Genomic DNA, 27,667 nt, shown 5'->3' on the forward strand with positions numbered 1-27,667 from the left:
ACCACATGATTTCATTAAAGTCAAATCTAACAGTCATGAGGATACCCCCATTTTTTTTTGAAAAATGGGGATCCCTTCCCTTAAATGCTTCCTATACACACACTCATGTGTGATCAGTTGGTTGCATGTAATCGAAGAGACATTAATCATGTTTATTGATATATTTCCCCAATCTTGTAAATTATTAGTTGTTTTTGTTAAGAGAAAGTGCTGCCATCTACATTTTTTTTGTTAATATGTCATCTACACAATAAATGTTTGGGTTTATTGATAAATATGAGTTTTATTATTAATTTCATTTTGTGCTTAATAGTAATTATGCAATAGGGTAAAATAGACAATTAACATTTAAAATTTAAGTTAGGTGTAGAAAAATGTTAAATGAGTTTAAATAAAATTTCCCAAAAGTGTTTGATCTAGTCCCGCTCCCCCAAAATTAGAATTCATCGAAAGTGACTCATTACTTGAGCCTTAACTTTTTCACTCACAGTTTCCCTTGAGATTCCTGCCACTGAAATTTCTTGAACAGCTTGGGTACAATTGTGAAAACGCAGATGGATAACTTGGGTAAAGAGACTAACAAACAGAGAGAGAGAGAGAGAGAGATTTAAATGCGACTTCATTTTCTTTTCTAAATTTGACAAATACTGCTTATTAGATCATATATAAATTTGAAAGCAATATTAAACAAACTTTTGCAATAATAATATAACAAAGTACATGATATCATTTATATTCATGTTTCTTCCCCTTTTGGATTGAAAGAAATATATCGAAGTAATTAAACATGATTTAAATCAAGATTCAATAGTACAATTGCGTAGACGAATAAAAAGGGTTGCAAAGAGAACTGGAATATTTAGACCCTTTTTTCCACGACAATAAATCTTGCACAAGAGGGACAATAGGCTTTTTCTTCATTGTTTTCTTCTCTCTGTTCCTTCCGACATAGTCGTAGTAGCCGGCTCCGACATGGTGGTAGCCGGCTCCTCCTTGTTTCTCAGTAGTACCAATGGTCAATACTTGAGCCAAAGACGTAGAGTTCTCCATCCTTATCATCCACTCCCCCTTATTCCGCTCTTCAACATTATCTCCCATAGTAGTAATATTTGGTGATGATGATGTAGTAGTTGTTGACACATGCAGCACGTTACTCGCCTTTGCTGCCGCATCCGCCTCCGCTCGAGCCAACTTGGACATGTTCTTGTGGAGCTCCGCGTTCAACGACGCCAGTGCCACCTCCGTTTCTGACTCCCTCTCCTTCAGCAACTTCAGCTCCACCTTTGTTTCCTCGAGCTCCGCCTCGAGCTTCTTAAGAGTGTCCATAACTGCTACTTTCTCCTCGCGATCACCATAACTACTAACTCTTACTTCTTCGCTTTCTTTATAGTTCGGCGGCGAAAACTTCCATGATGGAGTGGTAGTAGGGCTACTTTGGACAATATTATTGGTGTATAGGGGTTTAGGGGATGAAAACATGTCTCCGAGAAGAAGGCGCTCGTCAAAGATCGCTACGGCTTCTTTGACGGAGCGGAAGGGTCGGGCAGTGTCGACATTGGCGTTGTAATCGTTAACATGTGGTAGGGTTAGGGCAGCTGCTCCACCTGCTGGGTTTTCTTCAGGAAGCTGTAGGGAGTGCTGGGTTTCCGATTCCATGGATATGTGTGTGCTAGATGGAAGGAAATGGTGTGCATGAATTAAGGTCATGGAGATATATATTTCATGATGATCGGTAGGGTTTGGTTTGGCATGGGATTTCTTTGCTTGCACTTCAAAATTTAGAGAGAGAGAGAGAGAGAGAGAGAGAGAGAGAGAGAGAGAGAGAGATTGTTTCAAGGTTAAGACAAAACGTCGGGCAGGATAGGGATCATGGATTAAGGTGGACGAGGACATCATAACAACTCCACGGCCCGCCTATGGATACTGCCCTCACCCACCCGACCCGCTCATTCCTTTTTTATTATGTGTGTGTGAAGGAAAATACAAACTTTAGAATGGCAAATGCTAGGGAGAAATGTTTTTTAGTTTTGGCCATAATTTGTACACAATATGATGTGGTTTAAAAATATAGTTTTCTAGCATCATCCTATAAAATTGACAATTTTTTTAAGGATCTGTTATTGGCTTCATCACGACAATTCATTCTTCCGGAGGTTGGGAAGACTCGCAAAGGTAGCCTCCTCCTGACCAACATCATGTGATTCATCAACGCCATGAATCAAACCCAATACGTGTTGTGTGAAATCCGAGCCTAAAATTTGTCCCCAATCATTGATTGTTAAACAGGCGCCAAAATATATGAATCCTGAAATTGTCTTCATTTTCGGCTGTTGCACGGTGGTGCGCATAAATGCTTTTATAACTAAGTTGTGTGCACACTAGGATTAATACGATTAATTGAAAAACAACGTAGGTAAATGGGTAAAGTAAGAGCTGAAATTACGATGCAATGAAATAAATTAACAAGACGGTGTGGGTTTGAACCCTATAGATGATTAATCTAACATCTAATCTAACAAAATCTATCGTTACAAAAAAAAATTAATTAATTAACAAGGTGAAAGTGATTTAATTTTTCCATGCACACTACTCCTGAAGCAAAAGGGCAGGATTGCAATGAAAATTGAAAATAGCAACAAAATATTTTCAAATAGGGTACTTCCAGTGGCGGATCCAGGATTTCAAGATCGGGGACTCTCAAGATAAAAGTTCAAAAAAAATATTAGACTAGTTTAGTTTCATATCACTATTTTTTATTGAATTTGGTTCATTGAATAACCAAAATTAATCAACCACATCAAGGGGTCCAATGGTAAGGGCGCGGATTTCGGCTCTCAAAATACAAAAAAAAAAAAGGGAGGTCATGACTCTACAAAGATGAAATTTGTTAATGTAACATATATATTACAATTAGGAGTTGAGACTAGAGTCTATGATTAAAAAACTTAAATGAATTTGGGAGAAATAAAATAGGCAGCTAGAGGTGGTGGAACAGCAAATGGTGCTGGGGGATGGGGTAACTCAAGTTTAAAGTTGAGAGGTTGGGACGATTTGGGATTGGGAGTTCTTAAATATAATTTGGGGATATTGGAAAGGATCGGGGTTCTCAGGCTCTGTATAAAAACCAGAGATATTTTAGTTTTTAAATATTTTATAATTACTTGGCTAAAAAACGTTGTCATTTTGGCTAGGTCCTTTAAAACAAAAATTAGAAACCTCTTTTATCCGTTATAAGCATTGTTGCATGCACATCCATGCAGACAATAAGACTCTCAACTCTGCACCTGCCCAAATTGTTGGAGGGTCCCAAAGGTCGATCACAAGTGTTTCTTAGGACTTCCGGAGGGTCCTTGGACCTCCTGGGTCCCTATATGGATCCGCCCATGGGTACTTCAAATAGACACTAAATTGATCGTGAATTTGTATTAACATATGTAACTTCATGAAACACTGAATGAACTGTCATTAATCCAACCTTCGTATTATTTTCTAGTCTTAAATATCAAAATAGTCCCTGTGTTTAGTGTATTGGCTAATTTAGCTCTCGTGTTGTCAATTTGGCCAATTTAGTCAATATGTTTATCTCTGTTAGCTAATCAAGTACATTTAATCCAATTCCTGCTAAATAAGTCAAACTATTACAAAGCTATTTATAAAATTACCTATTCAATTTAAAATATTCAATACTGAAATTAAAATAAAAATCTGTACATAATATTAGGGTGAGACCCTTCTATCCTCCCCAACCGAAACATGAATAAATGAGAAATGATGGAGGACAAAGCCGTCAAAGGAAAAGCAAGTAGTGTTGACTACTCTCAAGGGAATAAGTTCTTGGCGGCTGATCAGACTAAATTACATAAGAATATTACGCGGTGAATAACTAGCAATTGACGATAAAAAGAGAAAGCTTGTTAAAAAAGACTAGACTCAAATTACATAATGAATCCAAATAAGTCAAATCATCAGCAACAAGATTATTTTTAAGGTAAATATGTCAAATTTCACAAAGATCAACTTTGATTCATAAGAGCACAACAATTCCAATGCCAAACTTTCCAACTGTTATCTACTTTAGCATCTAAAATCAATTGTATTGCAAGTGCATAATCCGATTTCACCATAATCTTCTTAATTCCAATCAATTTTGTTCAATGTTCATTTCTTTCTATTACTATTATTTTTTATTTCTAATTATATTTATTTCGTATCTATTTTATTAATAGTTCTAAAAAATTTGACAAAAACAAACACGAAAACTAAATACATAGACTATATTGATCAAATTAAAATACATGAACTAAATTGGCCAAAAACTAGAACACTGAGACCATTTTAGCAGTTAAAGTTCTTTTTTAGGAAGTTTTAACGAAACACTTCTTGTACTGTTCACTTTTAACGAAAATGATATTTTTACTCTAAAAAGTTATTCATAGTATTATTCACTTACAACACATTTTTATCATTTTGATTAAAACTCAAAGTTTTTAAACCCTTTCATTGGCTTTTCTTATTTTTTATTTGGATGATTTTTGTTTTTGGAAATGGATTTGGATCCTCTCCAAGGCAATTGGTCGAGATCCTCCTGACCTGTGTCTGTGGGCTGTTGAATTTTTATCCAACGACTACAAACACGAGATCTTCTAAAAGTTATAATAATTGTAGCTGTTGGATAAAAATTCAACGATCCACAGACACCAGTCAGCAGGATCCGACCAATTGGCTCGAAGAGGTCCAAATCCTTTGGAAATGACATTAGATGCAAAGTAGGGCCCAACGTACTAAGCAACGTGTACATAAACATGTATGACGTGTAAAAGGGTAATTTAGGCATTTCGTTGTGTCACAGCTCGTGATTGGCTCGTGCTACAGCCACACTGTGGCGGTACGTATGCAATTTTCTCCTCGCACTTCGACCTTGTTCGGTTTCTGCGACAGTCTGAAAACAAAAGAAACGAAAAATGGCTCCGAAGAAAAAGCAGACTACGACGAAGCAAAGCAGCAGCAGCAAGGCTAAAACAGCGTCGTCGGCACCGAGGCTCCAGATTTCGGCCGATAACGAGAACCGGGTCCGCCGGCTCCTGCTCAACTCGGGGAGGTCCACCGCCCCGGCGGCTCCGGTCGACGAGTCTCTTTCCAAGGCTCAGAAGACGAAGAAGCTCAAAGCCGTGTACGAGAAGCTTTCCTGCGAAGGCTTCACGAACGATCAAATCGAACTCGCTCTTTCTGCTCTCAAGGTAACATTGATGATCAATCCTAACCCCTGTTTGAATGCTGAGAAAATGAATGAGAAAATGTTTGGCAATAAACAGTTGCAGCAATTCTAGTCAAATGCTATTGATTTTAGGGTTTTACGGAATATTAGCATATTTATTATAACTGATTGGGAATTCGAATTCGGAACTCAGTAGCGTGTGTGCATTGTATTGGATGTAGGAGGGTGCTACATTTGAGAATGCAGTGGACTGGTTGTGCTTAAATTTGACTAGTAATGAGCTGCCGCTGAAGTTTTCTACCGGAACTTCTTTGCACACCAGTGAAGGTACGTTTTAACTCATTCCAAATGCAATGGATTTACTGCTGTAAATGTGATTTTCTGGGAATGCAATTTGAGCATTTATGTGCTATTTTGTGTTTAAACGTATGTTGTTATAATAATTCCATGGTCCAGGTGGTTCTGTTGGTGTCATATTGACTTCTCGGGATGACTGGACTCCCTCGGTAGATACACATGCCAAGATTGATGAGGATGCACCGAGAATTGCTGTTAGAACCAAGGGACATCGGGATGATAAGACTCTTGATTCGTTTCAGCCATCTCAGGCAGATTGGATCAAACGATATGTCGAGCAACAAGAAGAGGTACATAGATAGAGCCACTAACAGATTCACCTCATTTTCCTTTTACTTTTGAGAAGTAACAAACTTTACTAGTATCAACAAAAATTACCACTAGAGAAGTCCACGTAGAAAAAATAAAAAGCAAAAAACAAACAACTGGCATCTCTTTTGTACAGTACATACCAAGGAGGAGAAATATACCAATAAAGGTTTCTTCTTGTTATCATTTTGTGGTTGGCAAAGGGGAAAGTGTGAGGTTTGGGAGGAGAGTTGGGCTGGGGATTCAGCTGTAGTTTACTTGTCGCTATAGATTGCCTCAATTCCATAATCTCTGTATTGAAATAATGTGTTTGTGTCCTTCTTTTTATGCTTTGACTTGGACTTTGTGCCCTGAAGAAACCTAAAGATCAGGTGGGGCGAGTAACCTTACCTACTGTCTTCCTACAAAATTTTTTGTGTGGTACCTGCTTATGATAGGAGAATATGGAGGTTGGATTCCTTATTGCATTGTCTTGTAGATCGATTTCAAGGGAGATAATGTACAAATCTCCTTCTCCATTTATTCTTATTCCCTTAACTGTAATTTGAAGGCTAAAGTACCGCACTTAAGGTTCGGTTGTTGCCTCTGATACTTGCTCACCAGAGGTTGGGTACTTATGATATGGTTCAGAGGAGAAGACCTTCTTGTCTAGTTAGGCTGAAAGTTTGGAGCACTCGCTTTTCACTGTGTTGTATTTGCAGTAAAGGTTGGTTAAGTTGCGTGATTTCGGTGCCATACGCTGCTTTGTTGTGTGAGAGGCATCTGTTTTTTCTTTTGGAGGGAAGAAAAGGGGAGTGATTCTGGGGAGGCACGTTGTGATGCCTTTTTTTTTGGGGTAGTTTTGGTGTGATGATATTAGAACTTATTAAGTGAATAATTGTGGGAGATAGTATGATTTTGGGGATCATTATGTGCTTCAGTGTCTCCAGAGTTCAGGAATTATTCTTTTTCTGTGATCTTGACATCTTGTCTGATTAGAAAGCAGTAGTATCTTAGAGTCTAATACCCGTCATCTATGATGTTTTGGTTTACTTTATTTGGATCTTAATGTTTCTTAGAGATGGCTAGTTAGATCTTACTCATCTTATAGACCAGCTTATGCCTTATCTTTTGTGGAATCCTTGATTTTGTGACCTTATATAAATTTTGTGGAAAAATTTAGATGTTGACCGATGCTTAATATATTTATCAGTTTTTATTCCTGTAGTAATTATCTTGATATTTATGTAAAAGAGAATCTAATAAGTAATGATTTTTAGGATGAGTCCACAACTTGGGAGGATGATGCCGATGAGGCTTTGGCTGAGAAGGTATTTTCATTTTACTTCTGCTGTACTGGTGGAGTAATTGCTAGCATGTCTTTTCATCATCTTACTAACAGTTCTCGACAACATTCAACTATCTTAATAGGCTCTTAAACCAAGGTCTTACGATCTTATTGCCAAAGATTATCATGCTGCACGATTGGAAGCTGCAAAAGCCAAGCAAAACCGGGACAAGAAAAGCCAGGAACGGGCAGGCAGCATCATCCGCAATCTCAAGCAAGAGTTATCTGCTCTAGGTTAAACTTTTACTTTTCTTCTGATTAAAGTTAAGCTTACTGGTGGATTATACCTTCTCTTATGTATTTCTATAATATATGCATCAGGGTTATCAGACGACATATTGGCATCAGAATTTGCAAAGGAACAAGGTTCTGCTCCTTCTGAGGACACATATGATAGTCCTTGCAATCAGTGTGAAGGAGTCTATGCTGATGATTTAATAGTTGACGAAAGTAATACAGAGCACAGCGGCTCTATTCATTCTCCAGTCAATTCTACTCCAAGTGTACCTGTCCAAGGAAAGATTGTTGCAGAAGAAGAGTCAACAGATGTGGAGATTGGTAATTTCTTCTTAGAAGATGGGCCATCTGCAGATGTTCCACCTCCTGAAATTTTGGAACTACAGAAGAAAGAAAGGATGAGAGAAATGTCTAGTGAGAAAAATCTGGAGAAATTAGATGGTATTTGGAAGAAGGTAGTGTATGTAATGATCTTGTTGGACCTAGGACCAAATGTGCAGGATTTTTTAAATATGCAATATCTGATGCCTTCCTTTTCTCATATTTCTTGTTTTTTACTCCACATTTTAAATGGAAAATGAATCTCAGTAGAGTACAATAAAATGGTGAAAGTGTGGTTATCTTTTTGTTATGTAATTCTTAACCGTGCGATATTGAATTATTAGTTCTTATGTATTTAATTTTGTGATCACATATTTAGTGTTTTCTGCAGTACTTTATATGTGGCTTTTATCATTTATGCTTATTGTTTTTTGATAGGAGTCATGTGTGCCCATTAATATATGCTTTAATTGATACCCCATGTTATGCCATTCATGATATGGTCTGATAATGACAGGGGGACTCTCGAAAGATTCCCAAGGCTATTCTTCATCAGTTATGTCAAAGATCCGGATGGGAAGCTCCAAAGTTTAATAAAATGAATGGAAAGCAAAATAATCTCTCTTATACTGTCAGCGTTTTGCGTAAAGCCAGTGGGAGAGGTAAAAGCAGAAAGGCTGGGGGCTTGGTCACCCTTCAGCTTCCTGATCAGCATGTAACTTTTGATTCAACTGAGGTGATCACTTACACCTATAAATGTCTGGAACTTTGGGGTGTTGGAGAAAAGATGCCTAGCACATGTTTTTAATTATTGTTTTCTTGAATAGGTTTTGGTGGTAGATGTTGAGGCAAATACCTATGCATATGTGTATATAAATGTATGTGTGCATGAATCACAGAAACAGAAAGAAGAAGTCCACTGCACTAAAGAACTCCTTACAAAACTGGAAAACAAAAACACAGCACAATGCACCCAGAAAAATAGAAACTAGCACTCGGAAGCAGCAGCTCTCCTATCAGAAAATATGACAACGAAAAAACTGCTCCTAAAATCTGAAGATACGAAAGCCCATAATGAAGCCCAAAATTGAACCTGTCTTTCACAAGTATTATTTCTTTTTCATTCCTAGGACCATCAAACACCATTCTATTCGGTTCCCATGCAAATTACCTGAAAACAGCAACTATAGCACATATCCTCAGGGCCACACCCTTCTATTGTACCTCCAAAAGACTTGTACTTCTGAGTTTTGACATAATAAATCATGAATTTTGACCTTTGTTATGAATATAATTGTATGAACGATGTTGTAAGACATGTGTTGGATGTTTCGTTATATTGTTGTCTATTACTCATGTTTATTACTCCGTATTATGCTTTGACCTTTGAGGGTATTTTGGTGATGGTCCTGCAAATAATTTTATATAAGTATAATACTGTAAAAATATATACTGTTTTCGTATTGGGAAAATTTTGCTGAAAATTTACTTACTTAATCACATGATTTTTTTATCACAGGATGCACAAAATGGAGTGGCAGCATTTGCTCTTTGTCAACTGTTTCCTGATCTCCCAGTTCACCTATTAATTATTGAGCCTTATGCTTCTCTAGTCATTCAATGGATGGAAGGTGTGGATCTTTATTCTTGTTCTATAAATCATAACTCTCTTTTCTAAAGAGAGGATGAAGATCTCTAATAAAAATTTATTGAATGAGTTGATGTAGTGAACCTTTGGTTGATTGGTTCCAATACTAATATTGTTTCTACATAGTTTCAATTGATGTGTACTGTCCAAGTGTAAAATCTGATGATTCTGTTGTAAACTTTTTTTGTTACGTCTAAAAATCAGGGGAATCATCAACGAATGTGGAAGATAGTGAGGAAGATCGAAGAGCTACTTTTGTGGACTCACTTTTGAGAGTTGATGGTTCTGCTTCAACTTCTGCTGCTAATGTTACGAATGATATTGTTCCAGAAAAGGCTCAAGAACTCCATGTTGAACAACCTATAAGCGCAGGTGTTGCTCATGTTGATTTAGCAGCTCAAAGTACGTACTTGCACTCCTCTCTTGGTTGCATTGTTGAACAAACGTTGCTTTTATTCCGTTGCTTGTAGTGGAGTCACTTCTTATCAGTTCCATACTTCCATACTTCCATTCCATATAACGTATATAAGAAAGAAGAAGTGCATGTTCATCAATGAAAATAAGTTTACTTCTTGTCCTTTAAACTTTCTGCTGTATCTTACTTTTTCTGTTATCCATCAATGAAAAAAATGTATCCACATGTTAGGCCCAGTTTGACCATACACTTTCATGGCACTCAAAATTATTGATCTACATATTGGGTTCCGTCTCGCACATGTGAACCGGTGCGTTGAGAATATTGGAATCCCACATTGGGTATTTGAAGCCCGGAATCATATATATAAAATTCCAAACCTTTCTACTCCTCCTGACCACAAGAACCCTAAACCCTGATGTCCAGGATTGAACTCTGTCTCGAAGAATGGAACATAATTGTTTTTGGGCCAAAATATAATTCTGTAGCTGAGATCTTAAGCTAACTTGACTACTCATGTGGGTTAATGAATCAGAAATTTGATGGCGTGTGGTGTTATAGTTTGTCAATGAATATAAGTGTAATCCTATCTAATGGTTGATTTTTTGCAGGAGTACATCGTCTCAAGGAAGTGGAGAGCACTTATTTGAGACAAGAACTGGAGAATAAAGTGAAAAATCCAAAATTCAAGGTTTTTGTTGCAATTTGTTTGTTTCAAAAGAGACTGACCTGCCTTTATTTATTGATTCTTGTTGCTCACAGCTGGGTGTACTGACGTCAGTACATTAGTCATTAGAATAAATAGAATGCTGCTATATCATTTGATGAACAAACTTGGTGACCCTATTTCTTTCTTTTTTCTTGTCCGCCCTTGTATTCATGGACTACTTGTCCATGCTTTTTGTACTGAGGGCGTTCTGGGATGGTTGGATTTGTATGTTTCTTCTGTTTGTTTTAGTTGCTTCATGGACTACTTGTCCATGCTTTTTGTACTCTTCGTGTTTTCTCCAAATAAATCTTGTGTTTCGTACAAAAAGAAGTACTTAACTACATGTTTACTTGTTCTAGGACATGTTGAAAACTAGAGCTGCACTTCCCATTGCTGGTTTGAAGGGTGATATACTGCAACTGCTGAGTGAGAATAATGTTCTAGTTGTTTGTGGTGAAACAGGTTCTGGAAAAACAACCCAGGTGGAAATCTACCTTTCATTGGTTTTGCATTATTATGATTTTGGTATTGTAATACTTTTTGAAGTTCTAAGGCTGATTAGAAATTGTTTTCTCTCCTATTTTCCATACTTTTAGGTTCCGCAATTCATATTGGATGACATGATCAAATCGGGACATGGTGGATATTGTAACATTATATGCACACAACCAAGGAGAATAGCGGTGGGTGCAATCTTCTCTGCTTGAATGTACGACACTGCATTAGGTCCCTTCTGTTTAAAGTTTAAACCAAAATTCATGTGACATGACTGGATGACCATCACATGCATTGCACCAGAAAAAAAAATTATACTTTCATTGTTGATCTACACATTCTCATTAGGACCAGGTTCCTGGTTTCTCGTGTGGTTTTTTTTGTCTTTCTCCTTCACATCAGGTAGCACTGTTTTAGGGTATTTCCTGAAAGGGTGAAGTATTCTAGTAGTTTGTTCAAGATATTGATTTGCATTTGTAAATCAGCGTATATACCTTTACAATCAAATGATCATAACCATTGAAATTTCAGTTAATAGTCCTTATCTGCATTCCTAAGTTTCTATTGAAGCTTCCATTTTATGAACCCACAGATATCAATTAGTTGAAAGGGTTTTGCTGAGATGTTGATGGCCTTTTGTATCAGTGTGAACTGTTGATATACTTTCGAAAGCTTTTTGTGTTCGATATTATTCCTTAGTGTAACAGGCTAAGTGAATTGGCTCTCAAAAGAGAAACACCCTTCATAGTTGAATTAGGTTGTATGAATTCTAGCTAGGGAAATAGTGTCATTTTCAAAAAATGGTCGTGGTTGTGTGTTATGAACATATGTGAGAAGATTTTAATTTATTCACTAGAATCCTTATATGCCCAAAATTATTAATTGACTTTTCCTTGCTTAAACTGAAAATTGACAATGTTTCATTAAATTAACAAAAACAAGTTACCTTTGTTTGGAGGAAATAAATTTGATAGAGCTTGAAAATTAATGTTAGTAAAAATATGAATTTCCTTTATATATTAGTCTGTATTTGCGGTGGACTCTGCTCTGGCAAATTTTAGAAGGTATAATGGTTCTAACTACTTGCTCATGTGAGTATTTTTTTTTTTTTTTTTTTTTTTTTGTATTGTAGGCTATCTCTGTGGCTGAAAGAGTTTCTGATGAGCGCTGTGAACCTTCACCTGGTTCAAAAGGTTCTTTGGTTGGTTATCAAGTTCGTCTCGATAGTGCAAGGTGTTTCTTTTTTTTATTTGTTTGTTCTACTCATTTACATGAAACTACACCATATCAACGTAAAAGTTTGTGTCTTTTATGTTTTATCTGCACTAGTATGGACATCTATTAATCTGTCTGATCTTTTGGTGAGTTGTTATGCTTGTATGCCAAAGTTTTCATTACTTTAATTTTCTTATTATTATTTGCATCTTGGTGGTCTTTTGTTTTGTCACCAAAATTTGCATTCTGGTTTTCTCTTATGTCAGCAATGACAAGACTAAGCTTCTCTTTTGTACGACGGGCATTCTTCTGAGAAAATTTGTGGTAAGACTTTAATTTAGTCTTCTTATTTAGAAACTAGAGGACTGTAGATTTCATTGCCAAATATATTCATGTTGTTTGAACATTATTGGAGATAAATCACTTTTTTTTTTGTTGAGTTCAAAGTACGATAAATCACTTGTTAGGTTTCACAACTGAAACCCTTTCAATTGATATTCAAGGGGCTTAGGCTTGGTTCACATAAAAAGGTCGTACCCAGTGCACAAGGCTCCCGCTTTACGCAAGGTCTGGGAGAGGTGAATGTCGGCTAGCCTTACCCCCATTTATGGAGAGGCTGCTCCCAAGTCTCGAAGCCGAGACCTACCGCTCATGGGCGAAGGCACTTGCCATCGCACCAAGTGCGACCTCTTCTTAGGCTTGGTTCACATATTCGTAAAAAAAGGATTTTTGTTCTGGCCCTAAAATTTGTAAAAAGTGGAGTGGACAGCCATCTAAGAGATCTTTTATTTATGTATGTTTGAAGTTTGCTTTGAACTCCGTAGTCACTCGTGAGTACTAAATCATTGTTCACCAAATGTGGGTTCAAAATCCAATGACTGATATTTAAAATCCTGGTAATGTAATTTTATTTCTTGAATAAACTGTTGAATTTTAACGATGATCATTGAGCATGAATATTCGTGCCCATTGGTGAGTGCAAGATCATGACATGTATGTATCTTCAGCAATACACTTATTGTGTGGCATGAGTGATGAAAATTCTTTCGCTCAATGCTTTATCTGTTGAAAATCTCATTGAAGATACTAAACAAATCTTATACTTACAGCTTTTCATTTGCAGGGGGATAAAAACTTGACAGGAGTTACTCATGTCATAGTTGATGAAGTACATGAGCGGTCTCTTTTGGTGAGTAGTAGCTTTAGTAGTTTATAGGTTCCCATGGTGGTTTTGAGAAATATTTGTTGGTATTATTCATGCTCATGGCCAGCACAAACCTTCCATGTCCTCCAAAAAAAAAAAAAGACACGGCATCCTATAACTATTTTGTGATCCCATTATTCTTATATATAAGAAACAAAAATTTCATTAAAAAAAAAAAACAGTGACTTGTATCTTGTATCCTCTGCTATACTATATTTTTTCTTTTGAATGAAAATCATAATTTTTTGTTTTTTGAACAATAGGTGAAAGAGGTTGACTCCTTTGGTTTACATCTTTACTTTTTCTTTTTTGAAATGTTATGGATGAACAATACCAAGTGAAGCTTAACACAGCTGGTTTTTGCCTTTCATTTTTCATGGGAGGAAAGGGGAGGTGGGGGCAAGTACAGATGGTCGTGTGTTATAGAAACAGCACATAACTTTTAGTGGTTCACAGATTGTTTTCCCTTTCTGAGTGTTGTTAGAAATTCATCTCCCTGTCAAGCGGTGAAAATTGAGAAATAAAGAATGTTATAGAAGAGAAATACCACATAACTTGTTAATTTCATTTTTACTTTTACTGGGTTCACAAATCATTTTACTTTTACGTTTTCCTGAGTGTTGTCAGAATGCGTCTCCTTGTCAAGGGATGAAATTAAGAAAAAAAGTGTAACCTGGTAAAAAAAGGAATTCTAACAGATTGATATTTTTTTCGCTTCCTATAAACAGGGTGATTTCCTGCTCATAGTGTTGAAGAATCTGATTGAGAAGCAATCAGCTCTTAACACACCAAAACTGAAGGTTATTCTGATGTATGTCTGTACTACATTTCCTCAAATTTATATTACATAAATGTGTGTGTTTAGAAAATTGTGTTGATAGTTGACCTCCCATTTATACAGGTCTGCAACTGTTGATTCAAATTTGTTTTCGAGATACTTTGGTAATTGCCCAGTGATTACTGCAGAAGGCAGAACACATCCTGTCACAACATACTATCTTGAGGATATATACGAAAGCATAGATTATCAGATTGCTTCAGACTCTCCAGCTTCCATGAGATATGGAGCTTTGACCAAAGAAAAGGTGACCCAAATTGTACACCTCTCTTTCATTCTTTTCATCTTTTAGTCCTGAGAAGTTTCTCTGTTTTCCAAAAGTATCTTTTCTCTTTAACTTTCCTTTTCTATGGATTCATGTGCAGTAAATTCTTTGAATATCTGAATTATCACATATTACATGTCTACTTTGGGAAATAGGATCACCTATGTTTTTGGTTCTAATATTGGGCTAATGTTCGAAACAACATCGTTTGGGGGTTTAAGGGTCAAGCATTTTGGAGTGAGCGTTTAATACTTGATTGAGTCAAACAAGTTCTAAACCCTCGTACCCAGTGCACAAGGCTCCCGCTTTACGCAAGGTCTGGGAGAGGTGAATGTCGGCTAGCCTTACCCTCATTCCAAAAAATATATAGAGTTGTAAAACTACGTAGTTCTATAAATGAGCACAAGGTCAACACCAAAATGATCATTACAAGATTTGAATGCCTGTATAGAAACCATGTTATATGTTTGCAACGTTTTATTGGACCTGGTTATTCAGTGTTCACTCATAATTTTTTGATGAGGAGTACTTATTAGTCTTCCCAATATTCATAGTATTACTATACACACTAGATTGGAATTTGGGTTGAATAATTGCAGCCATATTATTCCACAATTTTTCTTTTAATTTCTTTGAGATTCTTCTACTATGGTTAAGTCACGGTCATGCAGTAACATTTTGATGTTCATTACCTAATTTTCAAATTCCTGCATTCTGAAAACACCAGGCTGGTCCTGTAAACAACCGCAGGGGAAAGAAGAATCTTGTTTTATCTGGTTGGGGTGATGATTCTCTGCTCTCTGAAGAAACTATAAATCCGTATTATGTACCAGATAGTTATCAATCGTACAAAGAGAAAACTCGACAAAACTTGGTAATTGCCTTTGAGATTTTGTTTCTGGAGATATGGTTCATTTTCTTTCCCTCTTCGTAAGGGGACCATATAACATGGTAATCAAAATTTGTACAGCAAAGAGTGAATGAAGATGTCATTGATTATGATCTTCTTGAAGACTTGGTGTGCCATGTTGATGAAACTTGCAGTGAGGGAGCCATACTTGTCTTCTTGCCTGTAAGCCATCCACCTCTTCACACTTATGTGCGCTTATAGGTCATACATGTAATTGTGTTTGCCTCGCCACTAATAACATATTACTATTCTTGTACTTAAATGTTCCTTAACAGGGAGTATCTGAAATTTACACTTTAGTTGATAAGCTATCTGCTTCGTATCGATTTGGTGGACCAGCTTCTGATTGGATTCTTCCACTACATTCTTCCGTTGCATCAACTGATCAAAAGAAGGTGTTTTTACGGGCTCCTGAGAACATACGGAAGGCATGTTTTCCACTTAATTTCTTCTCTCTTTTTGCTCTTTATTTATTGTTTTACCCTTTTATTATGGTACTTGTTATAGAATTTGAGTGGTTCTTCATTAGATTGTTTGTTATACCTTTGGAGTGGTTGTTCATTAGATTGTTCTAATCAGCACTTCTTATCTTTACATAAATGGAAATTTTTAACGTATGTAGTTGTTACAGCAATTTGCTTACAGTTGTTTCATAAAACATCATTTAAGTTCAGGGTAAAAGCTGAAAGTTCATTTAAACTTAGGAAATGATAGCTGGATATTTCATTAGAAAATAAATGAATTGAGGTGATTACCAAAGTCCAACCGAAGTAGAAAATAAAATTTAAGGTGAACCTCCAGTCTTGTAACTAAGAGTTTAAACTTCGGAAGAAGGAAACTTGAAAAGGTTTAGCATTATCTTTTCGTGTGTATATCATGTATGGCTTTTTTTCATGTTTCATGCATCAGTTTTTAATGTTTCGTAAGTATAACCCAAATAATTCCATCAGCGGAGAGAACGGAGTTGGAAAAATGATTTTTGCCGAATTTTGTCTTCATCCAGTCTGGCTGGTTATTCATATTGACGAAGCAGATCTAGATGGACAGCTTCGCTCAGATTAACTACCAATTTTTTCATATCGGAAAATGGAACTGTTTTGCGAGAAAAAAAAGAGTTACAGAAATATAAAAGTGTATTCAAAAGCAGTCAACCAAGGCAAAGTGTACTAACATATATACAAGCTAAACAACAACCAGTACTTTACTCTTGCTCAATGAAAATGAATAACAAAAACAATTCATGAAATGCTTACATTGATTAAAACATCGATGCGTAAATAAATTTTAGTGCATAATGCTTTTGTTTTTGTTTGGCTTGCTATAAATTTCGTTGATGTTTTGTTTCAATATCTTAATAGGTCATTGTAGCTACAAACATTGCAGAGACCAGCATAACAATAGATGATGTGGTATATGTTATAGACTGTGGAAAGCATAAGGAGAATCGTTATAATCCACAAAAGGTTTGTTGTTTTAACGTTTTTAATGAATGACCACGTGATTCTTTTGATTTTGATTGTGACTTTCTTAGTATTTTAGATGTGGCTTCTGTAGTATCTATATTCAGATACATCATACACATTAGGCCTTTCTTTTTGCAATAATTTCGGCACTCTTTCAGATTTGTACTTTATTCTATATTTGTTGCTAGAAGCTTAGTACTGTATGGAAGGAGCCCAATTTTGTATTGTTTTTCATTTGGTGCTGGTGCTAAACATTTCCATTTCCATGGAAGCCCACTGTATAATCTATTTAGCACTCCAGATTTCATTCTTAACACATGGTAGGTTTCATACCGTTCTGGTGTTACCTTCAGAACATTGTGTTATCTAATAATGGTTTCAGTAGAACTGACAAAGACGATAGAACTACACTAGTTTGTGTGTGCACGATGTCTCTCACTTTAGTTCTCCTGATAACCGTCCTTGCCCCTTTGCCAGTTTGCAACTTTGCATCCACTCTTCTTGTCTTCACTCCATAAAATCAAAATAAAAGGTTGACCCTGAAGAAGTTGAATCTAATTTTGGGTTATACAATGTCCTTTTATTTGGCATATTGGAAAGCTGCTGTTTGTTATCTATCTAAATATTTTTATTTACTTTTTGCTGTTTGAGGGACGATATATTGTTCTAATTCGGTTATGTATTGTTGAATTTGCCATCTTGCTCACTGTGAATGTTCTCAATTTTGTTTAGATATAAAATCTGTCTCCTAAAAGCGAAAAAAAACTTGAGTAACTTAGAATCTCATTTTACCTTTCGTTGCATATATGTCTCCACTGGATTTATCAGCAGATACCATCTGCAGAATTGTGTCTCCATGGATGTTAGAATACCTTTGGTGTTGCTGGGTCTAATATTTGGTTTACTAACAACTGCAGAAATTGTCAAGCATGGTCGAAGATTGGATATCTAGAGCAAATGCAAGGCAACGGCGAGGAAGAGCTGGACGTGTGAAACCTGGAATTTGTTTTTGCTTGTATACACGTTATCGATTTGAAAAGCTCATGCGGCCTTTTCAGGTACTTGCCCCTAAAATGGTTTTCTAAGACGGGGCAATTTTCATATGCTTTCTACTGCTATCCACTTAATCAGTTATTTTATTTAAGTTTTTATATAAGAAACAGTCAAATATCAGCTTATATAATTTCTAACTGTACTGTACAATTATGCCAAGGTTCCGGAGATGCTTCGAATGCCATTAGTAGAGTTGTGTTTACAAATTAAGTTGCTTTCTCTGGGTTACATAAAGTCATTTTTATCCGAGGTAAGTCATGTTATATTTTTATAAGAGGTTTGTTTAATGATGATGTCATCTGACCGGTTTGGGTTGTTTACTTCTATTATCAGGCTTTAGAACCTCCAAGGGAAGAGGCTATGACCTCATCAATTAAGTTATTGTATGAGGTATAGTTTTATCTATTCAAATCAGAACCACAATGCATACAAACAATTGAATCTATGACTAAATCCTAAAGCTCTTCATTTTGTATTCACTTCTTGCTTTATAACCTACAGTCACTAATAAATTTAGGGGTGTGATATCCACACACCCTATTTTACTTCTCACACACCTTTTTAATTTTCGGCCGTCCGATCAGATGAATTAAAGAATATCAACGGACATAAATTATCAAGGGGTGTGTGAGAAGTAAAATGAGGTGTGTGGATAGCACATCCCATAAATTTATTCTGGTTCCATAATGATATAATTTGTCATACTGTTGATTCGTTGTATTAGAGTAGAGTGAAACAAAATATTGTCTGAAATAGAAGAAAATGCCTAAGCATTAGAGTGAAACAAAATTTATTCTTGTTTTGTTTATTTATCCAACACATCAGATGTCAACTTATAATTATTCTCTTTTAACCTTCTTTGGTCCTCCAATGTAGTAGTTGTCTTTCAACCTTCTAAACTAAAGCCAATTGCACATGCATTATGCACAAGGTACTTCCCCCCAATTACAATTCAAATTGAAGCAAACGTTTCATAAGATCAGAAGACCCTAGGCACAACTCTTCAACACGATTTTTGAATTTTAAAACTAGAATCTAAAAAATGATTTTGCCAAAGAGTAAGACATTATTTGACTAGAAGGATGACCCATATGACTATGCCATAAACATTATTTCAGGCAGAAAAAGCCTGAATTCAAGATGGAAAGGAAACTTATAGAGACCATTCCTACTTAGACCCTTGAAAAAGGAATGGAACATAGACTGATCAAAGACTTAAAAATGGTTAGAATCAAAGACATTATTGTCGCAATAGAGTTGAGCAATAGACAACAGATTCCTATGCATAGAAGGAACAACATAGACATAAGTTGGAGCCAAAGGAAAGTGACATTTTACCTATACAGGAGATAGGCCTCTAGTCACCATTGCCAAGGTGAATTGAATCATTTTACCAGTATAGGGAGGTGCTGTTGTAGGAGATTCAGATTACCAGTCATTTGGGTGGAGGCACTTGTTTCAGGATACTAGGAAGGGTCTTGTAAAGAAGGATGAGTATAGGAGGACCAGGAAAAATACCACGAAGAGTTTTGTACATGTATTTTTAATGAAAGTTTTTATTTCCCACAAAACTAAAATAAAACATTATTCTCAACAGCTATGGCATTGGTTTGAATGTGTTATCCGTTCCAGATATAGATAAAAAGTGGAACTGATGAACTCTGGAAAAATAAAAATACCACGAAGAGTTTTGTACATGTATTTTTAATGAAAGTTTTTATTTCCCACAAAACTAAAATTAAACATTATTCTCAACAGCTATGGCATTGGTTTGAATGTGTTATCCGTTCCAGATATAGATAAAAAGTGGAACTGATGAACTCTGGAAAAATAATCTGTCCCAGTTACTGGCTTCATGAGTTTGTTGCCAATTGTTCTGGGATCAATGTTAATTCCTACTCTTTTTTTTTTCCCTTTCTTCCTGGGGAAGAGGTCAATCATTTTCTTTCTTTTTTCTCTTTGTTGTTTCTGCAATGAGTTTCTCCTGTCTTTTATCTTCATACTTTTATTTTCAAAACAGGAAAGTACTAAGTTTTCATAATTCATCATACTTTTGTATTATGCATATCCACAATAAATTTCATTATTCTTTATCCAGAAAAAGCTGATTCTCTTTATTTGCATTAGTCATGGTAGCGGTAGAATCAACTTTTGTGCATATAGTGAAAATTCTTGCAATTTATATTTGTGTAAACTCGTCAGCACATGCTCATTTATTTGGGCACCAAGAAGGAATGCCGACACATTGTAAGCTGAATCTTTACTACTGGGCTTATTTTATAGGTTGGTGCTCTTGAAGCAGATGAAGAGTTGACTCCTCTTGGGCATCATCTGGCAAAACTTCCCGTTGATGTATTGATTGGGAAGGTATGCAATTTTCCTTCCCGCACTCAATAGGATGCGTGTGAATAACAACTGCAGCCTCAAAAAGTAAAAGGCAATTTATTAGTCTAGGGCTTTACATTTTGGTACTCATGTGTTCAGGTAGCCTTTGTATGATGTTGATGTAAAGACTTGAAACTGCAGATGATGTTGATGTAAAATCTTTTGATACTGATTTCTCATGCTGTTTCTTTTGGAACTGCAGATGATGTTATATGGGGGAATATTTGGTTGCTTGTCGCCGATTCTCTCAATTTCAGCATTCTTGAGCTACAAATCTCCATTTATATATCCCAAAGACGAGGTCCCTCTCTCAATGCTGATATAAGTTACTGTTAATTATTTCTATAGAGAGGAACTTCAATTATATACTTATCCTATATCACTACATTTAAATTACAGAGACAAAATGTTGAAAGAGCTAAATTGGCACTCTTGACCGGCAAGCTAGACGGTCCAAGTGAATCAAATGATAGTGACAGGCAATCAGACCATCTTATAATGATGAGTGCTTACAGTAAATGGGAAAAGATTCTACGTGAGGTTTGTCATATGTTTGTTTGCACTTTGCATGCAAGGGCTTGAGTGTGCATGTGCCATGTGCACACAAATCCTGAGGCCAATACCAATTTGGATCATATGTCATGAATCATGATACTATTTGGTTGTTTCATGCCATGAGATCATAGCCACATACTTCTTATAGCCTGCCTAAAGCATACATGCATGTGAAGTTCTTATACCATTGCCAGTGAAACAGTTCAGTTGTTGAATGTATTCTGACATGTTATTGGTAGAACACAACGTTTGCTGACATGGATAAGTTTGGTTGTTGTAGAAAGGGGTTAAGGCTGCGCAAAATTTTTGCAATTCATACTTCTTGAGCAGTTCCGTCATGTACATGATAAGGTGCAGCTTCTTTTCTCCAGAACTTAATGTATCTGTATGTCAATGTTTGTTAAGAGTCCTTTTTCTTGTTTGGTTAGTTGTTATAATCCATCAACTCCTCTTCATATGTTTAATTATTCAGAGACATGAGGATACAGTTTGGGACTCTGCTAGCAGTTATTGGGCTCATTGACCTTCCGAGAAAAAATAAGGTAGTGCTTCACTATTTCACTTTAGTAGTAAAATTAGTTTGCGCGATGTTGGAAATTTTAATATTAAACTCCTTTTATTAATTTTTAGTTTTTTGCTGGCCAGTGACTTTTCAACTGACACTGTTAAGTTTGAGGATGTATGATCACTCAGAGACCTTATAAATTCTTAACCGAAGTAAATTGTAATCACTCTAGAAAGTAGTAATACAACATGTAGGGTTCTGGTCACATGCATTATTTTTCATTGTTAATGATTTTATGGGTTTTTGAAGGGAAATGATTTCAGCACACCTTTTCTCCTCCTGCACACCCCATTAATTTTTCTCCCTTGATTTTCCTAGGTTTAATTCAATCCAAAGGTCATAAACAAAATAGGGTATGCATGAAGGAAAAGGAGTGTGCAGAAATCAGTTCTCTTTCCAAAAAGGATCTAGTATTTTACAACAGTCACTTTTGTCTAGTGATGTAAACGATTTACTCCAATCATCGTTGGAGCCTAGATTTCTAACTGGGAAATCAAGGAAGCCTTTAGGGGAGAGGGAGAGAGGGAGAGGGGGAGAGGGAGGGAGGGAGGGAGGGAGGGTAAATTGTAATCACTCTATAAAGTAGTAATACAACATGTAGGGTTCTGGTCACATGCATTATTTTTCATTGTTAATGATTTTATGGGTTTTTAAAGGGAGATGATTTCAGCACACCTTTTCTCCTCCTGCACACCCCATTAATTTTTCTCCCTTGATTTTCCTAGGTTTAATTCAATCCAAAGGTCATAAACAAAATAGGGTATGCATGAAGGAAAAGGAGTGTGCAGAAATCAGTTTTCTTTCCAAAAAGGATCTAGTATTTTACAACAGTCACTTTTGTCTAGTGATGTAAACGATTTACTCCAATCACCGTTGGAGCCTAGATTTCTAACTGGGAAATCAAGGAAGCCTTTAGGGGAGAGGGAGGGAGGGAGGGAGGGAGGGAGTGTGCAGAAATCAGTTCTCTTTCCAAAAAGGATCTAGTATTTTACAACAGTCACTTTTGTTTAGTGATATAAACGATTTACTCCAATCACCGTTGGAGCCTAGATTTCTAACTGGGAAATCAAGGAAGCCTTTAGGGGAGGGAGAGGGAGGGAGGGAGGGAGGGTTCTCTTCCATTGGATTGGATGAAAACATGCAAGTAAACTTACAACTGAAGGAACACAGAATCAGCGTGAATAAACAAAAACAGCTGCCTGTTTCTTGTGTAGGATGAATTAGGATTTAGGAAAGTGGAAAGGGGTATTCTAGTATACTTCCTATTTTTATTTATCAGTTTCCTGTTTCTAGAAATATATGGTTTACTTTCCTGTCTCTAGCACAGTTAGGTTTGCTTTCCTGTTTGTAGCAAGATTTTGTCATTATAGGGCATCCACTGTAATTCAGTAGTGGCAGAATTGAATGGTTGGATACACAAATTTTTTTCCATGCATATCTTTCTCTCTGTCTTTCATCTACCTCTTCCTCTCTAAACTCTGTTTTGAATACTCTCTTTCTATTCTTTATCCTTATGATGTCAGTATTTTTCTTCTTCTTCCCCTTCTATTCTTCTTCTCTGGATCCCTTATCCTCTTCTATTCTAAAATCGTTGCTACGTTCTATATATTCGTTACTTGTTCTACATCTGTTCCACCAACAATGCAGTGTTTCTTGAAAAATGAAGAAACATGTGAAGCTGGAAGTCACCCCCTTCAACCTTGACTTCTAAATATTTTTTCCCATTATGTCAAATCTGTGGAACAGTCTGTTCCTTAAAACTCCAAAGTTCCGCTGATGCCAAGATGTTGATCTGTTAGTCAATCTTATGCTCCCATACGCTATTTTCTGCTATGCAAAGTTGCAAAATTTCTATGTCAGATAGTTTACTATCCAGACTAAACTAGAGTTTTATCAGAAGCTTTGAGTTAAACCTAGGAACTGTGTCTTGTTTCAGGTTGATGGGAGAAAGAAAGAGAATCTTGATACTTGGTTTTCAGATGCATCACAACCATTCAATATGTATTCAAACCATTCATCAATTGTAAAGGTAAAACTCAATGGCTTATAAAGGTTTGTGATTTTGATGAAGTTCTTTCTGGCTTGATTCTGAGGAAGTGGTAGACTGATTTGTCTCTGTTTTTACGCATTGATCTGCGCTGTATATGGTAAAGTTTGGTCATTGCATATTATCTTGAATCAGCAGAGGATTGTTCGGTGCTCCTCACTTTATGTCGTATGTCATGTTGCATTAGTATTGTAATTATTATTATTATGGTGTTTCTCTCTTGTATGTGATTTCACATATTTCTTAGGGACCATTCTTTGGTTTACTTGAATACTTATTCATAATTCAGGTTTAGAGAACAGTACATCATTGTAAATGTAGCCTGATAATGTTTTTAAACAACCAAGACAGTTATATTATAAAATCTTCCTTTGATATCGTACCAGTCATCTTCAAACTATTTTCTTTGAAGTTAGTATTCTTACTCACCCTACCTAACTCCATTATCGCTTAAGCTAAGGCTTAGGGTGAGATTAAATTAAACTTGTTAAACATCACTGTACCCATAAAGCTTAACCTGTCATGGGATAGGACATATCAAGTTAACATCCTCCCTCACAAGCAGTCGCACGTGGAGAGGTAGACGAACATACAAGCGTAGAAGTAACAAATAATTTGGGAAATGGGGCAGAGATGATTCAAACCCAGGACCTATTCGAACTGAAGATCTGATAACAAATTAGACTACCATTACAGACTGAAAACTTAAGCTGATGGGAAATATCTGTATGGGAAAGTTCCAACAAAATTTATCTTAACATTTTGCAGCTTCATTTCACCTCGGATTTTTTCTTCAATACATATATAGAGTTGAATGCTTAGTAGTGAGATATTAACCTTTGTTCTACTTGCGTGTTGTGAACTATTGTCGTTATTCAAGTGAGAATTTTCCCTAAGTATGTGCCTGTCACTTAGGTAACTGAGGAGTTCATATCAAACAACTGATTTTGAATTGAAGTCTACCCTTTCCTTGCAGGCAATATTATGTGCAGGTTTATATCCTAATGTTGCAGCCACAGAGAAAGGCATTGCTGAAGCATCTCTCAGTAACCTTAAACAATCTGCCGGTCTAGCAACTAAGGAACGCCCAATCTGGTTTGATGGAAGAAGAGAAGTTAGTATACACCCTTCTTCTATCAACAGTAATTTAAAAGAATTTCGGTACCCCTTCCTCGTCTTCCTCGAAAAGGTTTGTGCACTATTATCTTTTGAATCTAATTTGTTTACATTTTCTCACAGTAATACGGTGATGGTGACTATAACAACAAAGGGAATAAACAAGTAATCAATACGGCATACCCTTGCCTCACTAATAATTACATATTGCAGAAAGGAAAATAATAACCTTCGCAGCATGACCTTTCTAATCTCTCTATTAAGTGTGGAGAGAGAGAAAGAGAGAGAGAGAGTTGGACGAAATTTTGTACATAAATACATTTCCTACAATAATTGTTCAGCCTACTGATTCTTTGGACTTAAAGATGAGAGTTTAATATATCATTTCCACAGGTCGAAACCAACAAAGTGTTTCTCCGAGATACTACAGTCATTTCTCCCAACTCTATTTTGCTGTTTGGTGGCTCCATCAACATCCAGCATCAGGTATGTTCTTTTCTTTTTAGTTTTTAATGTTCTCCCAGACATAAAATATGTGCATTTGAAAACCATGCATTTAAAGTATGTGAATCTGAACATGTAAATGCTTCTAGCTCTTTTCAGTTGACAGGTCAGTGCTCCTTTTGACCTTGTCCAATAACATGATCTTGATGTCTGTTTTATACCTTTGTGTAATTGAACCAGAGGACAAACCACCAAGTGTTCCTTGGTCAAAGAACTCCTGGAATCTATAATCTTATAAATACTTCGCTGAGAGAAGTCTGAGCAATCACTCCCCTTATTTTATAACAAACCATAAAAAAAAAAAGCAGAAAATCAGAAAAGGGGAAAGAAACAAAGCAGTACAATTGGGCCTTTTCTATGGCTAGCTAAGAATTTGTCATCTTGACATCTTTCTATCCGCTTGAGGTTTGTATGAGCTATGCCTGCTTCACCCAAGTGGTGTGAATAATTTTTGAATTAATGTATCCGGTTCTTGGACATGTCATTTCAGTTCATGCTTGATGACTTTGATGAGTTTATGTGCTATTGTCTTTATATTCCAATTCTTCCTCCCATTTCTATGGTTTGCAGAAGCAAAAATGGATTCAGTTATTTTATTATGCATTGATGTTTCATCTTTCAGACGGGACTTGTTATTGTTGATGGATGGTTAAAACTGACGGCGCCAGCACAAACTGCTGTTCTGTTCAAGGAACTCCGTTTAACTCTTCATTCCGTTCTGAAGGAATTGATAAGAAAGCCAGAGGTAATTTCAGGTTGCTTCTAAGTTGTAATTTACTTGTCAATTGCTACAAATGTATCCTTAGCGTATTAATATCTAGTTGTGCCGTTACTTTTCACTTGCCTCTATCATTCTCAATGCATAAAGCATGAGTTGTCTGTCGTGAGCTAGATTTCACTGTCCCATGCTAATCCGAAAACCCATTTCTCTAAACTCAATCCTTAGTATCAATTTAGTTTGGCTTATGCTATCATATAGTTATTTATTTAGAACCTTATAACAATTTGTTTTTGCATTTTCTTGCCCTTTTTTTTATTTTCAGAATTCCACCGTTGCTCATAATGAGGTTTTAAGGTCGATTATCCATTTGTTGTTAGAAGAAGACAGGCCCCCACAATAATATATTAGCATCAAAGGTATGTCTTCATGTTCTTGATTCGGACAGTTGCTCGATCACAGACTGGGGACACATGCTTTTCTCTTCGTGATTGCGGTTAACTCTTTTGTGATTTGCACAAGGAGCTTGCTGCTGACTGTTATCAAACTGACAAGTTCACCACCATTTGGGAGGATTCATTCTGTATTAGAGCATAAATCCCAACACATTCAGCAGGTATTCACTGCCCCTCTCGCTTTTATGCTGCTTCCGGTAAATGTTCTGTATAACAATATCATTGCCACTCTGGTTAATTAAGGACAAAGCATTCGTTGTTTGATGTTAAGGTTCGGGCTGAGTATCGTGCTCAAGAGTCATAAAGACAAGGAACGTCGCCATCCAATTTGGCAAATGATTACGCATTGCTCTTCTTAGCAGAGGCGATCTGAATTTTGTTCCCCGTTATCTATGACGTATTCAATGTGATGCTGTGGCTGCAGTCGACAGACTATGCTGTATGTAGGATGACTTGTGACTAATTACTGTTGAATTTAAGATAATTTGCTTCATAAACTTTTACCATTTCTTCCCCAAGATGCTTGGCCACTGTACTTGTACACCGATTGCTTCCATAGTAGTTGTTTTCGGGTGCATGTAAATGTGGATTTTTGAACTTGGAGAGCAAGATGTCCGAGACCTGAAAGCGCAGTTGAAGCTGTGGAAATGGTAAACTGTGAAAAGGTCACGGAGCGGGTATAGCAGTTCTCTTAAAAAAATATGTGGTAGTAACATCTATTAAACGTGAAAAGTACATATGTACTTGAGTATGTGTACTATATATTAAAATTTTAATAGACGTGCAACTTTATGAATTACTAAGATGCGTACAGAACACAAAAATATTTTTGAAAAATACGTAATTATGTGTATAATATACATGAATTTACAAACTACTTTCCCTCATTGACGAAAAAACTAAAATCTTAAATTTGAAGAGGAAACGGAGAAACATGCCGCCCAAAGGGGAAGGGGAGGAAAAGGTACTGGGAGTCTGGGATGATAACCAACGAAGAAAAGAATAAGTCAATCAAATTAGTATAACACAGAACATTAGTTTATACAATAATCAAATATTTCATGCACGATGTGAAATCAGATAAAAAATATAAAAGAAAACTAATGAGAAGAGTTTGAAAACTTTGAGTTTTAATGATAATGACAAAATAAAAGGTAAAGTGAATAGTATCATAATTAACTTTTTAAAGTAAAAATGTGGTTTAACAATAACATGAGCTTTTTGTTAAAGTTCTCAAAATATAAATCAAAGTTAATAAAATCTTATGCAAGTTGGGCTGTTGAGTTCATGGATCGGTTTTTCTTTTTGTATGCTTTTGTCTTGGGTATTGTACTAGTTTTA

The 27,667-nt window shown here is 36.2% G+C and overlaps 2 protein-coding genes across 5 annotated transcripts; one reads left to right on the forward strand and one right to left on the reverse strand.

Moving 5' to 3' along the window:
* Window positions 1–683: 683 nt before the first annotated feature.
* On the reverse strand, window positions 684–1,827 carry LOC103402479 (WEB family protein At3g51220). Its single transcript, XM_008341233.4, has one exon. It carries the CDS (start codon window positions 1,705–1,707, stop codon window positions 805–807), a length of 903 nt encoding a protein of 300 aa, XP_008339455.3. The 5' UTR covers window positions 1,708–1,827; the 3' UTR covers window positions 684–804.
* A 3,075-nt stretch (window positions 1,828–4,902) lies between these two features.
* LOC103416417 (DExH-box ATP-dependent RNA helicase DExH7, chloroplastic) lies at window positions 4,903–27,125 on the forward strand. Of its 4 annotated transcripts, none has more exons than XM_029093298.2 (36): window positions 4,903–5,237; window positions 5,437–5,542; window positions 5,672–5,862; window positions 7,141–7,191; window positions 7,292–7,442; window positions 7,530–7,900; window positions 8,284–8,502; window positions 9,286–9,397; window positions 9,619–9,816; window positions 10,441–10,520; window positions 10,898–11,020; window positions 11,135–11,221; window positions 12,166–12,266; window positions 12,515–12,572; window positions 13,372–13,437; window positions 14,181–14,263; window positions 14,354–14,537; window positions 15,283–15,429; window positions 15,526–15,627; window positions 15,741–15,893; window positions 16,824–16,928; window positions 17,846–17,986; window positions 18,142–18,231; window positions 18,315–18,371; window positions 20,265–20,348; window positions 20,569–20,667; window positions 20,766–20,906; window positions 21,202–21,272; window positions 21,394–21,463; window positions 23,423–23,515; window positions 24,510–24,722; window positions 25,043–25,135; window positions 25,776–25,898; window positions 26,197–26,290; window positions 26,394–26,487; window positions 26,570–27,125. In XM_029093298.2, exons 1-34 carry the CDS (start codon window positions 4,962–4,964, stop codon window positions 26,272–26,274), a joined length of 4,317 nt encoding a protein of 1,438 aa, XP_028949131.2. In that variant the 5' UTR covers window positions 4,903–4,961; the 3' UTR covers window positions 26,275–26,290; window positions 26,394–26,487; window positions 26,570–27,125. The 4 variants fall into 4 exon arrangements, with proteins under 4 accessions (XP_028949131.2, XP_028949133.2, XP_028949130.2 ...); XM_029093300.2 differs by having other exon boundaries at window positions 26,598–27,125; XM_029093297.2 differs by having other exon boundaries at window positions 26,197–26,487.
* The last annotated feature ends 542 nt before the right edge of the window (window positions 27,126–27,667 follow it).

Source organism: Malus domestica, chromosome 15 (genome assembly GCF_042453785.1).
Source record: "Malus domestica chromosome 15, GDT2T_hap1".
Taxonomy (NCBI): domain Eukaryota; kingdom Viridiplantae; phylum Streptophyta; class Magnoliopsida; order Rosales; family Rosaceae; genus Malus; species Malus domestica.